This window comes from Akebia trifoliata, chromosome 8, assembly GCF_017979445.1.
Source record: "Akebia trifoliata isolate Shusen 1 chromosome 8, ASM1797944v1, whole genome shotgun sequence".
Classification (NCBI taxonomy): Eukaryota; Viridiplantae; Streptophyta; class Magnoliopsida; order Ranunculales; family Lardizabalaceae; genus Akebia; species Akebia trifoliata.
The window spans coordinates 4,522,239-4,537,651 of NC_141382.1; the positions used below are offsets into that span (position 1 = coordinate 4,522,239).

The window sequence follows — 15,413 nt, forward strand, 5'->3', positions numbered from 1 at the left end:
CAGTCGAGTTGAAATAATATGGATTACATCAATTAATCACAACAATTAAAAAGAAAAAAAAACTATTATTTTTCAAAACTGAAACCTGTATAATTTTTCTTGAGTAAGTCTAACCTTACAAATTTAGTAAGATTTCAAATCTAACTAAGGGTCAATAATCTCATCTTGTATAATCCAAAAACATGATCCGATGCATTAGATTACAAAATTCTTATGAACTTTAAAAAATATCATTTTTCATCATTGAATTTAGGAGTTCGGTGAGAGTTCAGTAGTCATCCGTTTTCATAACCTTGGGTCAAATACAAAAAAGTTAATTTTTTGAATTTTTCCATGAAATCGAGAGGGATTTTGTGTTGGATTGCCAATTTGATTATCTATTTGAGCCCAACGACCCTCAGTAAGTTTTGAAATCTTACTAAATTAGTAAGGAAAGTATTTCTCAAGCATGTTATATCCTTAAAATTCAGAAACAATGTTAGAATAGAACTGAGTCGGATAGAATCGAATCGGATCAACCCAAACCCAGTCAATTAGTTTTCACAACTATAAAAAGGTTGACTAGACGGTCAGGAGAAAATTGTTGGGTGCCTTAGTTTTCCGTACAGTGTGTCTGCAAACTAACGATCCGAGTTTCTTTCTTCTCTCCTTCGTTGGCAATGGCGCTTACTCCTACTTCTCCTCCTCGAACAGTAGAAACCATCTTCAGCGATTTCTGCGGTCGAAGAGCTGGAATCATTCAAGCTTTAACTATGGGTACTCTCTCTCTCTCTCTGCAACTCTCTCTCTTCATCTGCTTCTTTGTTTTTGGATCTCTCTTCTTCTTCTCTCTGTTTGTATTTCTCGATCGATCTTTCTTGATTTTGAATCTCATTTTGCATGTATGTTCTTGTTTCAGATGTTTCGAAGTTCTTTGCGTTATGTGATCCAGGTATATATGTATATTTGTTCTGTCTCTAGTACTTCAGTTAATCTAAGAGTTCTTGTTTGATTCACTTAAATTTTTGTTTTTTAGTATTTTGTTGAAGTTAGGGTTTTGGTTTTGTGCTCATGCATTGAGTTTCTTGATTTTTTTGTTTAGTTTATTTGTTTTTGTGATCCAGGCATGTATGTTTATTTGTTCTGTCTCTAATTCAGTTAATCTGAAAGTTCTTGTTTGATTCACTTAAAATTTTGTTTTTTAGTATTTTTTTGAAGTTAGGGTTTTGGTTTTTTACTCATGCATGGAGTTTCTTGGGTTTTTTAATTTAGTTTGTTTTGTGTTGGATGAATTAATTAGAGTACGAATTTCATGTTTCTTGTTTTTCAGGGAAGGAAAATTTGTGTCTGTTTGGATACCCAGATGGGACTTGGGAGGTCAGTAAGCCATCCAGCGAAGTTCCGACAGAGCTACCTGAGCCATCTTTGGGTATTAATTTTGCTAGAGATGGGATGAAACGCGAGGATTGGATAGCACTTATTTGCATTCACAGTGATTCGTGGCTAATGTCCATAGCATTTTTCTATGGGGTCTTCTTAACTTATAATGATAGGTAGTGGTTTCCATTCTGATCCTTTTTTAGTGTGGATAAGTATATTTGTTTTGGTCATTTCTTTATGCTTATGGTTGATTGTTAATGATGAATATGATTCTGGATTGTACTTGTGTTTGTTAGTTATTTTATTACTCTGCATGCTAATCAAGTTTTCTTTTTTACTTGCTGAATTTCGATGATTGTTAGAATAGCTTGTTCTTTGATGTTCTTTAGTGGATTGTTTCGTTATATTGTAGCAAGCACTGAATTATTTGCCAAATAACATTGTAAGACTTTGGTGTTGATGATGATGAAGTTTAATCTATTTAACACCGTTTAAGATCCACTTTATTTGTGTGGTAATGGTTGACATGTGAAATCGTTTGATTGTATGGTTATGGTTATATTTGGAAAAAAATATCACTCGAATGTGCTATAATAACGTATGTAACACCAATAATCAATTTATCTTAAAAAGTTCTATCCAAGTTGGAACATGAAAGTACTTAAATTGATTGATTTTTTGTTTTTGGTTGGATTATGGTTGAAGAAAACATGCTATCATCATTGTTTTAAGCTGAAAGATTCGAGCAAAATTCTTTTTACTCGATTTCTTTTTTCAATGAATCGTGAATTTGTCAGGCTCATGTTTGATGGGGCTTGGCTGTGTGTTTCAATCACCTCCGATGTTAGACAAATGAACTGTTGGAGTGTGATGAGAATAATTATTTATAATATCGACTTAAAATAGGTCTAACTTGGCTTTGCCTATGGGAGCTAGGGTTTGAAGGAATTTGGGAAATTGTAGAAAATATTCTTTTTATGTAATGCTTTTATTTTGTTTGTTACAATATAAAAACAAAATAGGTTAAAAAGGAAAGAAGTTAAAAGGTGGTCCTAAGAAGGAACATGTCTAAATGTCACACATGAAGCATGAAAACTAGATCTTTGTTGATATACAATACAAGTTGACCATACTAGAGCTATGCATTAATGACACTTTTTCTTTGATAGGTAAAAGATTTTATTGATAAAAGAAAAATAAAAAAGGCAGCCACATCATTAATGACACTTCATTTATTTATTTTTATAAAAAGCCTAATCTCGTAGGAGACCCATGTCGTACTCGTGTCTGACACATGATGACACTCTTATTAAAAAAAAAAAAATCTTAACCTATCGAATATCTTGTTTCAGTTGATTCCAATCCCCAATGACTGAAGAGGGTTGTGCTAGGTTGGCAGCCATTGTAAAACTTGAGCAAGATCTCTTCAAATGAATTGCAATTCTAATATGAAAATGGCTTGAGTCTGGGTGTGGTAAGGGAGAACTAGACCCAACGAATGTTTTCAGACGCTGAGGTGTGAGACATGGCATTGGGATCTCCAATGCCTTGAGGCGTAAAGTGTAAGCCTCTTGCGTATGAAATTTTTAAATAAATAATATAAAATATATTCATAATTTATGTAAAAAATAGGAAATGACACCATGTTAGTAGAAAATCAATCTATTTGTTGGCTTTGTAAATCAGTCTGGAGGACTTTGGAATATATATGTATGTGTCAATGACACCATGCCATTAGAAAATCAAATCAAAGTTAAAGAAAATACATCAAAATGAAAAGAAAAATAATGTTTAAAAGCATAAATTTCTTATTTATACCTATACAACATGTTTAGCATGGGAAGCATAGGTGTAAAATAATAGTTAAAATGGAAGTAAAAAAAGAAAAAAGTTCTATTTACAACAAAAGCTTACGCATCAGCAAAAAAAAAATGTACGCTTCGGTCATGCCTCAGTTGGAGATGTACACCTTTTTCACGTTTCATAGTGCCTCATCAACGCCTCGAGTTTGTGGACGCCTCAACCTACCGCCTCAATGTGTTTTTGGAGGCTCACTCCTCTCAAAACATCACCAAACCATTAATAATGGTTTGGTCTATAGAGACATTGAACTAGATCTGACCATAAAAAGTTAGTCTGGTTGGGTTTGATCCAAAGCCAGTAGCTTCTATTATGAGATGGCATGGGTTAAGGGGATCCAAAACCATCCCTTTTGATTATGGGTCGTACCTTAGTTGGGTTTGTAGTTACTTATGTAGATTGAAAATATAATACGTAAAATGTTTTGAGTATGATTTGGGTTCTTTTGTTCTTAAAAATCTATATCATAAAACACAACTGTTGTCTTCCCCTAATGTTTATCCCTGCATAAAAGAATGGTTTAGGTTCAATCTCGCATGCATCTCAATAATATTATTACCTTTCTCTTCTACCTCCTTTTCCAATAATATTCCTCAAACTTAATTCTCTTTCCTCTCTCCCCCTTTCCAATAATACCCTCCAACTTTATTACCTTTACCTTTTTACCCCTTTTCCAATAATACCCCTTCAATTTTATTGTAAACTCTTTTACCCCCCTAACCATAAAGAGGATGACCATGCCATAGGCACAGGCAAACTCCAGTATATCTATATTATAAAACACAAACATTGTCTTCCGTAAATGTTTATCCCTATAAAGAATGGTTAGATTTAAACTTGCACGCATCTCAATGATCAAGTTTCATCTTTATTCCCTTTTCTCTCACCCTTTTTCAAGAATACCCCTTCAACTATATTACCTTTTCTCTTCTGCACTTTTCCAATAATACCCCTCCAACTTTTTGCCTTTACCCTTTTACCCCTTTTCCAATAATACCCTTACTACTTTATGGTCTTTCCTCTTTTACCCCCTTAACCCAAAAAGGATGATTGTGCCATAAGCATGGGCAAGCTCATGGTCATCCTCTAGTTCATTAAAAAATTCAACGAACAAGATAGAAATTGATACTATTTAACCTTTTATATTAAGTAAAAGACTTTTTGAATGGTTCAGAGTAATACATGTATAACTTGTTTATAATATGCCAAGTCCAATAAATACTTGGACTTTATTGAATCTTTGGAAAACTCGACATTGAAATACATTTCACCCCATAAATAAAATATTCACATATTATATGTGTGTTTTTTATGGGTGGTGAAAATGCTATTGCGGTTTGTTCTAATAACTTGAACTTTCTAAAAAATTTCTTGAACAAATATGATTATCATCATCATCATTATTGTCATTTGAAGCCTTAACCCATAAATTTGGGGTTGGCGGGAGTTTTTGACGTCATAATTATTATTTACCAAAATACCAAATACCATCATCTCTTAAATAGGAAGGTTTACTAATAAAAGTATTGAACAAAATATAAGTTTTTAAGGTTCTCTTCCTTCACCTTTTTCTTTTTCTAATAATTTTCTTTTCGCATCTGATTCCTTCTCAAATTAGACATGTGTTCTCACATCTTAACTATTTCATTCTTAAAAATAGATGCAAGGAGAAATTATATACATAAACTAGAGCAACGAGTTGAGGAAAAGATTTGTTAGTTCCTTCCTTTGAGCTACATGTGGCCTAGAACTTGTATAATGTTATGGACATACGTGGTATTGTTGTTGGTCCTCTATCTCTTCCTTACCTTCCAAAACATGGTAGCCGAGTTTACTTCCTCTCCACTCCTGTAATCCTTCTTTGTGCTTACAACGAAACAAAAAACACTTTCCATTCACTCACCCCCTATTTTTGAATGTGAATTTCTCTCTTTAAATCAAAAGAAAATCATGGATCTTTGTGTACTTAAATAATGTTAATTGGGTATTTAACCGCTTTGGATGAGTCCCTATTTGGTGTACTTTGAAATGGATCAGACCCTCCCATGTCAAGTGGATATGGGTTTGATTACTAGGATCAGTCCCATTCAATAAATGGAATTATCTTTGGAACCATACTCATCTCAACTAGTAAATGGGAGAGTCCATACCTCTATAATTGGGTTGGGACTGAATTGATTGGTTCCAGGTATCTCATTACAGCTCTATAGTATTGATACTGCCTATAATTTTATCTTTAATGAACCGTATGCATGTATTGCTTTCAGGTTTGTAGGGTGGTGTTTGACACTTCGATTTTATGTTTTTCACCAGCTTTCATGTCCATTTCCAAGTTTTGTAGACCTAGATGTTTCTCCTAGGGAAAACTTCATTATTTCAAGACAGTTAAAGAGGATTAATGTCCACGAATGCTCTGTAGAATAAAATACCATCTCGGTTCTAGATGCATTTTTGCCGTGTGGGAAGACTACATGTATACCCCTAACTTTTTATCGTATTTGAGTATACATTCATATTTATGTTTCTCCAAGTTGCATTTTCATTTTTTTATATATAGTAAATATAAAAATTGATTCGTTATAGAAAGTGCATTTCATGGATATTCAATTTATAACTATACTAAACTTATAATTTTGTATATTATATTCAACAGTTACCAAATCTTACTCAATTTACAATCTCATTTACTACTCACTTAATAAGCCATTCCCAAACAGCCATATCTTAGTTTTATAATTTTTATACGGATACGATATATGCATTTGTTTACTGAAGAATAAAATTATGCTTGAATACTGGGTGGAGTTATCATCGTGAAAATAAATACAGTAGAGTAAACTAAGACCTTTATCGGATGAGCATTAAACTACAACTGTTGTACCCCCAAAAGCTGTGTCTGCATGGGTACTCAAAGGGTGGGTATTGAAGGAAGCTACAAATATAATTATGGTTTAAAAATCTAGTCTCAAGGCACTGTCTTGGTCAAGGGAAAAACCATGAACTTCGCGATTGATACATTACAAGGAAAACCTGAGACATTCCTCCAGTATCTCATTCTGGTTATCACCAACTGAGACTGAGATATCTTGGCTGAGACATTCTGAGATGATACAAAACTTTGTACAAGGGTACAATACCTGAACATCCTTATGATATTATTGATGGATCAAGCTTGTCTTGATGTCTGAAGAAGCAGAGTAGAAAATGGTTGATATTTAATTTTCTCACTCGTTCTCTATTAGAACTTTATAAATGATCTACAAGCCAGATGAAACACTAACTGAGTCCAGTAGTCTGTTTCATGATCATGATCATTATTATTATTATACCTTTGTTTATTATTATCTGTTGGGAACGTTCCATCAAGGACCACTGGACTGCAAGGAAATGCAGTAGTTCATCACCTGCAGCACACAATGGACTTGAACCAGGGTGCTATCTCCACTTGTGGAAGCCTGCCCAGGGGGACTGATTAGAACTCCTGTAAAACTTATGTAGAACCTGTGTTGCTCTGACCTACAATCCAGTTGACTACCATCATATTCACTTTTTTTCCTTCCCTATTTTCGTCATAGTTTTTGAAATTCAGGATTAGATGTCCTTAATGAGTTCCCATGAAATCTTGTCTGCACAAATACCATAAACAGTAGTTTTCTGCAGAATAAATTTAACTAGTTAGGAAGATGCCAACTTAGCAAGTTGGTAAGACGTGTGGAAAGTGTTCCCACGTCTTAGGTTCAACTCTCTTAGAACCCAACTTCATGATTAAATTCCTAAAAAGGAATAAAAAATTTAACTAGTCAGAAAATGTTATAAACTTCTTCGATATTTGTGAAATAGATGTGCTTTTGGGTACTTAACAAGTAATCTTAGATTTGGGATGTTCCATTACAATGAGGTTATTTATTTTGCAAGGAATTATTTATTATACATTTGAAGGTGTTATGCAGACGATCTAGTTAACCCTGTTGAATCTTTGAGGGACGATCTATCCAAATACAGGAGGATAATCCATTACAATGAGGTTATTTATTTTGGAAGGACTTATTTATCAGAGATTTGAAGAAATTGTTACGTGGATGATCTAGTTAACCATGTTGAATCTTTAAGGGACTGTTTTCTTGCTTCTCATTTAATGTTTGTTCGATATTTCAAATTTTGTCAATGTTGATAAACCTGTGAAATGGGTCTCAGTAAATTGGAGGCATAGATTTGGTTAGGAAGATGTATAAACTTTGATTAGAGGGGTTATTTTCTCTGATGAATTACAGGGTATTTAGAGATTGGTTATCTTGTTAAATGGATTTGTCTCTTGTTGGTTGGGTTATTTTCTCTGATGAATTACAGGGGTATTTAGAGATTGGTTATCTTGTTAAATAGATTTGTCTCTTGTTGGTTCATGTTGAGAGGAATGTTTGCTGGAAGATTGTGGGCCGAAAAATGTGCTAATAAGGATGGTTACTGATGTTGTTTTACCGTGTTTAAAAAGGCGTGCCTCTTCGCGAGGTGTAAGCAAAATGCCTCAAGGCATAGCCCAGAAGGCACATTCCTAATGAGGAATACGTCTTCAACATTGAGGGACAGATGAGGGGTGTATGCCTCACATGTGGAATAGAGTTTCGACACATGAATCACACAAATACTTATTTTTATTTCATTTATCACTTGAAAATATCTGATGATATTCTATATGAAGTATTAATTACCATATCCGATAATATTCTGTATGAAGTATTAATTACCAACATTGGCAGAACATGTTCCATTCTTATCACCAAATCTTCATCTTCAACAACATTTTTGGCTTCAAAGTTATCATTTTCCACTAACACATCTGTCAGTTTCGGGGATTCTATTGACATCCGAGATCTTGAAACCGCCAAACACGTTTAGTTTATCCTCATAAACCTACCTAAAGCACAGCCTGTTGTACTAAATTTTATGAGCCAATCTCTAAAAATTTTGAAAACTAGGATTAAAATATGAGAAAAAAAAAAAAGAAAAAAAAGAAAAAAACAGAAAAATTTAAATGGCTCTTTGCAACATAAACACGAGATACCTGTATGCATAGCTCAATCTTTTATTTATATTATTTTTTCATCTTGGAATGTTTCGATCTTGAGGAGTAGATGACTGGGATTTGTTTCAGGTCTGTTTCTTCCTTTCTTGTGCTATCTTTGTTGAGACATCGGCTTTTCAACTGGCATATCTTGATCGAATACTTAAAACCAAGTTATATGTTTATTTATGTTTGTGTATGCATTAGAACAATATTTGGTGTGCTGCTTTCTTTTCATTGGTGATCCAAGAGTCTAATATTATTGGTTGAATGGTATTTCAAACCATTAAGAGATTCATGACATATTTACCATTCTGTATTGCATGGACCTGGGACAGAAAATGCTACCCAAGGATTAAGTTTAGTATGGATCGGGAAAATCTGTTGTCCATCCCTCTACACGGGTGGCCTCTGTGGGTCTCAATTCTGAGATCTTGGTTAGAAAAGTTGATGCTATAGAATGAACCTATCCATCCAATCTCGACTTCTAGACCAATTCATATTTCTAACCATCCTAAAGAATTCATGTTTTCAGATGGCTAAGATCATTAAGTAGGATCAATTCTAGGCATCCACACAGGTATCTGTTTGGATGTCTCACAACTGTGGAGGCAGAGGAGCATAGATACTCCCAACTTTACATGCTGGTTTGTAGTGTGGTTTGATATATCTTTTAGTCTCAGAAGTTTTTTTGTCGGTTATGTTTTGGTTTCAAAAGTTATTGGAACAAGAAATTGGGGGTTTACTCAGTCTTTTCCCCCTAGTGTGTTAGCATTCCAATTATGACAGACTGATTTAAACTTTAAGCCATATTCTTTAGTCCTTTTCTTCTCAATAAAATCATCTTTAACGATCAAAAAAATATTCTTTAAGTCTTTTTAGGTTTTTTCAGGATTTCACATTTCTTGCTTTTTTGTCAATATTATTATGAGAACCACTCTTAGCGCAGAAGTTCTTCTCTTTGGTTTTTGCTCGTCAGGAAACGTCTATTTGGCCTGATCAACAACCTACCCACTGTCTATGAAACTGTAACGGGAAGGATCAAGATAAGAGACAGACCCAATTCTGATAATGGAAGCAATTCAAAAATAAATGAAAAGGTGAGGCAGATAAACTCAAATAAGATTTTCTGTATCTTCTTTGTCTCACCCGCTCATTTAGATTTAACTCCATAAAACATCCTTTCTTCGTTTGGGCAGATATCGAGCGATGGGGAGTTGAAAACCAATCCAAGTTCAAACCCACTCGAGAAGACTGATGAGAATGACAGTAAACATGATGACTTCCTTCATGAAACCCTCTGCGGATTCTGTGAATCCATTTACAACTCTGAGGAGTTTTGGATTGGATGCGATGTGTGTGACAAGTGGTACCATGGTAAGTGTGTGTTGATGACACCTGCGAGGGCTGCGAAAATTCAGGTGTACGAATGCCCCATGTGCGCCATGAAAATTGGCTGACAGCAGTCTCAAGGCTGATGAAAAAAATAAAAGAATAAGCAGTGGTAGTATGGTTAAGGATATTGGTTTATTAACTGTCAATGAGGTTGAAGTCTGCTTTCTTCCTCATTGTTTCAAATTTGGGTACTCTTCTTTGCATTTAGTTTACCATATGTTACCATTGCAATAAAGATAATGTCTTAAGATGTCGATGGGTGTTCTTTTGGATTACAGTTTGATAATTTTATATTGTAGGTGATAAAGCATCTGAAGAGGCCTCCATAAGGTGTCATCTGTACCGTTTTGTGTACAAGTGGCACATAGAGAGGGGATTTGGGGCCCATATTTGATGGTTCCATATCTTACATGGTTGGCCGTGGTTACCATTTTCATTAAATCCTAAGGGATTTGATGATTTAGGTATATCAAACTGGCTGTTTTCTTAATTTTGTGGTGAATTGTGAACTAGGTATCTTATTAATCATGGTCAAAACTTTAACCCAAAAACTTTGAGATCAAACCGTCTCAATTGATTTTTCCATAATTTATCACCTATTAATCTTCTTCTACATTTTCAGGAATTCTGTCGTTTCAAATTTTATCCTTCTAAAAAGCTCTCTGTATATTTCGGTATCTTCAATTTTGTTATGCTCAATCTATGAACATTGGTTCTCAATCTATGAGCAATCTTCCGGAGGAGATCATTTTTAGAATCATGGGTTTGGCCTTTTACTTGCGTAAACAGTTTCACGAGTTTAGGGGCTTTCGTTTCGAGGATTTCTTGTTTTGATGAGAGCTTGTTGTTGGTGTGGGGTGGTGCTTGTTGTTGTTTTTGGTTCTTTTGTTTTTCTTCGGTGGTTCTTGTTGTTTTTCTTTCCTTTGTCTGTCCTTCTTTGAGGACTTCTTGTCCTCTTTTAATAAAATTTTGGTTATCAAAAATAAAAAATAAACAATTGAATGAATATCTAAAATTGGGCTCAAATTAACCAATTCATGTACCTATCAGGCCCATTTGACATCTTCGATCGATGGTTACGATTCATAGAGATGAACAGAATCATGGAGTTACTTTGATGATGTAACATGATGAAGTATTGAATCTGCTTTTCTAGTTTGGTGGTCATGAAAGGCCATGCACGTATGTTCCCTTTTTTTTATTTGATATATTATAGTATTATATATTATTAACCTTAGCTTTTCCCGGAAATGATTTAAACTATGAAAGAAGACTTTTAGAGAATGAACTTCTTTGGACTCTGTTGGTTTGTCTTTCTTGGTTTCGTCCGACAGTTAAAGCCATTTCATGGCATCTCCTCTCACTAGTCAACCTTAGTGCATATCGATAAACAAATTTTCTAATTCATCAACTCTTTCTCTGTTCAAATCTCTCTGTCTCTGTTCCATCTCTATAACAGTTGTCCTCCTTTGGGGGGTCACTGAATCATGAGAGTCTCGGGACGCTCGGTGAATGATTCAGATATGGGTTCGAATCGTTCTGATAGTTCGGGAAAACAACGTTTACGATGGACAGAAGAATTACGTGATCGATTCGAAGAGGCGGTTAACCAGCTTGGTGGTGCAGATAGTAAGTTTGTATGAAAGTTAGTGGTGCAATTAAGTTTGCATTTATGGTCTTGTTTCTCTTAGATTTAACAAGTAAATTTAATTGAATACAATATGGGTTTATCGGATCAAGATTGTCTGTTTGAACTTAATCTTTACGAGAAGTTCATAGAATTTGATCTAGTTGTTCTTGTAGGAGCAACACCAAAAGGTATCTTGAAGGCTATGGCTCTCCCTGGATTGACTATCTACCATGTCAAAAGCCACTTGCAGGTACTGTGTTTCATTCATAAGTTGTTCTCTGTGAGGGATTGCACCTAATACTCTTGTGGTTCATCTGAAATCAATCGTGGTGGGACCGATCAGTCATTCATTTCTGAATCAGTGATGATTTAAAATGATTGGTGAACAATGAACATTTGAGTTGGAGTCTTTTGCTTATACTACTTGTTGATTTAATTATCAGGACATAGTGTCTGAATTTTTCTAGTTGTTTCTCAGAAGTACAGGATTTCGAAATTTATTCCAGAATCTTCTGATAGTAAGTGAATCTTTATCAGTTTCGATACAAAATAGAGAGATTTATAGATGAAAGATGTACAATTACATCTTTTCTCGTTTTCTGTTTCAGAAGGAATGCTTCAGAGGAGAAAAGTTTCAGAAATGCTTCCCAATTTTAGTGCGACGTCGTGAGTTTCTCTTTAATGTTGCAATATTCTCTAATGGTGTCGTTCCTTTCATATTAGTTTTCAGTGTTTAAGAGGAAATTATACATAATTGTAAAACTCTTTTAAATTTATATATGGGTTGGGATCCGCAGACTAATGAAAAGTGAACTCATATGTTCACACACAATCCTGAACGTGTATATGCAAGACTAATCAAATAAAATGGTAGACCACACTTTGCTATGGTTTTGTGGGTATAAAGGTTTAGACAAAAGAATGGGGCCTACACAACCCCACTTTAATGTCTTTCCTCTTCTCCCCCCTTCAATAATTTACATAATAAAATACAATGATGGGTCCCACGTGACTATAGTTTTGTGGAGCCCACACAACCAGACATTATTGTCTTCCCCCTTTTAATAATCTATATAATAAAAAAACAACAGTGGGCCCCACTCTAGTTACAATTGTAGGGTATGAACGTCCTACTCCAATTACAGTGGAGTGGAGTCCAGACTACCTCACTTTATTGCCTTCCCTCTCCACTCCCTTTAATTTTATTGTCTTTCCTCTCCCTCTTCCTTTTCAATAATATCCTTCTAAATTTTACCATTTTTCCTCTTTTAATCTCTTTTTCAATAACACCCCTTCAACTTTACTATCTTTTCTTTTTTATCCCTTCAATGCCAAAGAGCCAACAATTTATATGGGGCAGGATCGAGAGCCAACTATTTGGCCAACCAACATGTTTGTCCTAGATGGGTTAGAAGTTTCAGAATGGGCGAGATCATCTTCACCAAAAATCAACCCATATCCTACCCCCACATGGGTATATATATACTCTTAGAAACTTGGATTGAATCGCAAATCACAATCTTATGGTGTAAATGTTATTAACATCAAGGTCTTCCATGAAATGAGATTTACAAAAAAATAAAAAAAGAAAGAGGATTGAAATCAAGTTTATATGTTTTTTTTTTGCAGTGGTGCTCAGATTAAAGAAGCCTTACAAATGCATATGGAAGTACAGAGACGAATGAGCGATCAATACGAAGTGAGCTTCATGACAAGGGTGCACTTCAAATTCTGTTTCAAATGAATTAACCATGAACACCATTTCAAGTTCTTTGATAACATTTAATATTTTCAAATTGAAGAATTGGGTAGTTGGGTTTTGTAGGTTCAGAGGCTCTTGAAGGTTAGAATTGAAGCTCAAGGAAGATACCTAGAACGGATTGCAGACAAACATCAGAATGCTAGCGGCAGCGATATCAAAGTTCACAGGCCTTATTCGTCTCCCAAATCACTTCCTTCTCTATGTGAGTCTGAATCAAATGGAAAGGATTACGAATCAGATTCAGAAGTCGACATAAATGGTAAATCGTTCGATCAAGAAAATGATCATTTTGAAAATTTATTTCAAAGCACCAATACATTACCCAATGTACTACAACAAGGAGTTCCAACACAATTTAGTCTGCCAAGTACATTAGAAGAAGAAATGAAATCTGAAGAAATTCGATCTCGTAAGAGGTTAAGAGTGGACGACATGATTTTCCCGCCAAGTTTTGAACTTTCATCAAACAACTTGCAGCAAAATCCACAGAAAATGCTGAAAAGAATGTTTCATCCAAAAGAAGCGGAAATTTCAAATTCGATGGATGAAATTGCCTTCCCATGGATGGTTACGTCTAGTGAATCATCTCCGATCTCCAACTTTTGCGTATAATTCTCGTGAATATTTTGTGGATTCGCTACTATTTCACTGTTTAATCTAGTAATTCGATATGTAAGAGGTGTTTTGCTCGTTTGGATTTGTCGAGTTATTAAGGGGTCAGCTTCATGCATTGACCCGGTATTGTCAGGATTTATAATGTACTATCAATAAAAATCCGTTATTACCATTTATTAATCCAGGCTTCTCATCGATTATTTTTATGCAAAGTTTAGGATTAAATATTTTATGATAGATGTATCGAATCGTGTTGGTCATCGATCCAGGAAATTATTTATTGGTACCCTTATACCCAATTGGGTCAAAACCAAGGGCATTTAGGGCTTTTAAAGGTTTTTGGGTACATATATGTAATGTAACTCGAATCTAGTCTACATTTTGGTCCGGGCATCCATGGGTCTGTTGGAAAATCGTATACTTCTGTTCTAGCTATTGGGGGATCAGGTTCTAATTGGGTCAGGGTGAATTTGGTACCAATGGCATAATTATCGGATCAGACCCAAAACTGATCCGATAAGAATCAGATTGGGTTTCTTCATCGGATCCCAATATTAGGATCCAATAACAATTGGATTAACCGAATTTGATATACAAATTTTAAATAAACTTAATATATTTAAAAATACAGGTCCTTATTGGATTGAGACATGGTTGATCAAGAACCGATCCAATTAGATATTAGGTTCAAACCTTATTGGAAAGAAAATCCTCGAGAACCAGAGTTATTGGATCGGAAAGGATTGGATTTCGGATCATAAGTAGAAGTATATAATTAGGATTTTAAGACCTCAACATAGAATGTCAAATACAGTTAGGCTGATCTCAGCCGACACATCCACCAAAGGGTGGGCCAAATATCAATGGGCCGACAAGCCCAAAAGAGTACGGTGATGAGTTGCCATGATAAGTAAAAAGATTGAAGGTAACTAATTAAGAGAGTCAATGTGAATCGCCCGTCACATTGGCATTTTGAGATCTTGATATTTGAAAATCTTGTCCAACTTAGAGCCTGTTTGGATACACAAAAAAACTTTTTTTTTAAAAATACTTTTGAAAGTTAAAAAGTTTGTTTGGATTTATTTTATTTTTTATGACAAGGATTCCGGACCTGTAGGCCCGACTAGCATGGGAGAAGCAACTGGCCTCTTAGAGCATTATATGTCATCCAAATGCTTCAGGTAAATACAATACCCCACAAACTACACATACCAAGTAAGTCTAGATAATCCTTATGGGTGGCCAACTAGTATTTGGATGATTCATTTTAGAAACTATTTTTAAAATTTTAAAATATTATGAGCATCTTTAGCCATGACTCAAATTTTTACTCAGATTTAAGTAAAAAATTTTGATTAAGAACTTCATTTGATATGAAGCACTCTAGTGGTAAATTGGAAATAAAAAAGGCTAACCTTTCTAATTTAATAAGATTCAAATCTTATTGAAGGTTTGGAGCTCACATTGTGGCAACCTAAAACATGATCCAATGTCACATTGTTGTAGAGGACAAAATTTTAGAAACTCTGAAAAAAAAAAATAATAATAATTTTCAAAGTTGAATTTTAATTTTAAATTTGAGAGTTTAGTAGTCGTCCATTTTCAACATCTTGAATGAAGTCCAAAACAGATTTTTAATTTTTAAAATTTTAATTTTAAATTTTTTTTTTTTTTTTTTAAATATGAGTTTTTCCGTTAAATCTAGAAGGCTCTAATGATGGATTGTCAATGTG

General features: G+C 34.5%; 1 protein-coding gene across 2 annotated transcripts; it reads left to right on the forward strand.

The window, feature by feature from the left end:
- The first annotated feature begins 595 nt into the window (after window positions 1-595).
- Window positions 596-13,978, forward strand: LOC147395602 (uncharacterized). 2 transcript variants are annotated; one of them, XM_086451265.1, is made up of 10 exons: window positions 596-756; window positions 899-931; window positions 1,310-1,532; window positions 9,258-9,378; window positions 9,478-9,655; window positions 11,477-11,553; window positions 11,782-11,821; window positions 11,912-11,969; window positions 12,933-13,020; window positions 13,129-13,978. In XM_086451265.1, the coding sequence occupies exons 1-10, from the start codon at window positions 660-662 to the stop codon at window positions 13,675-13,677; spliced, it is 1,464 nt and encodes a 487-aa protein (XP_086307391.1). In that variant the 5' UTR covers window positions 596-659; the 3' UTR covers window positions 13,678-13,978. The 2 variants fall into 2 exon arrangements, with proteins under 2 accessions (XP_086307391.1, XP_086307392.1); XM_086451266.1 differs by having other exon boundaries at window positions 12,933-13,002; window positions 13,129-13,977.
- Window positions 13,979-15,413: the final 1,435 nt, after the last annotated feature.

Coding starts and splice junctions, on each gene's coding strand:
- LOC147395602 (XM_086451265.1), top strand. CDS start 660: ATGGCGCTTACTCCTACTTCTCCTCCTCGAACAGTAGAAACCATCTTC. Junction 757..898: donor CATTCAAGCTTTAACTATGG/GTACTCTCTCTC, acceptor TTCTTGTTTCAG/ATGTTTCGAAGTTCTTTGCG. Junction 11,554..11,781: donor ATGTCAAAAGCCACTTGCAG/GTACTGTGTTTC, acceptor GTTGTTTCTCAG/AAGTACAGGATTTCGAAATT.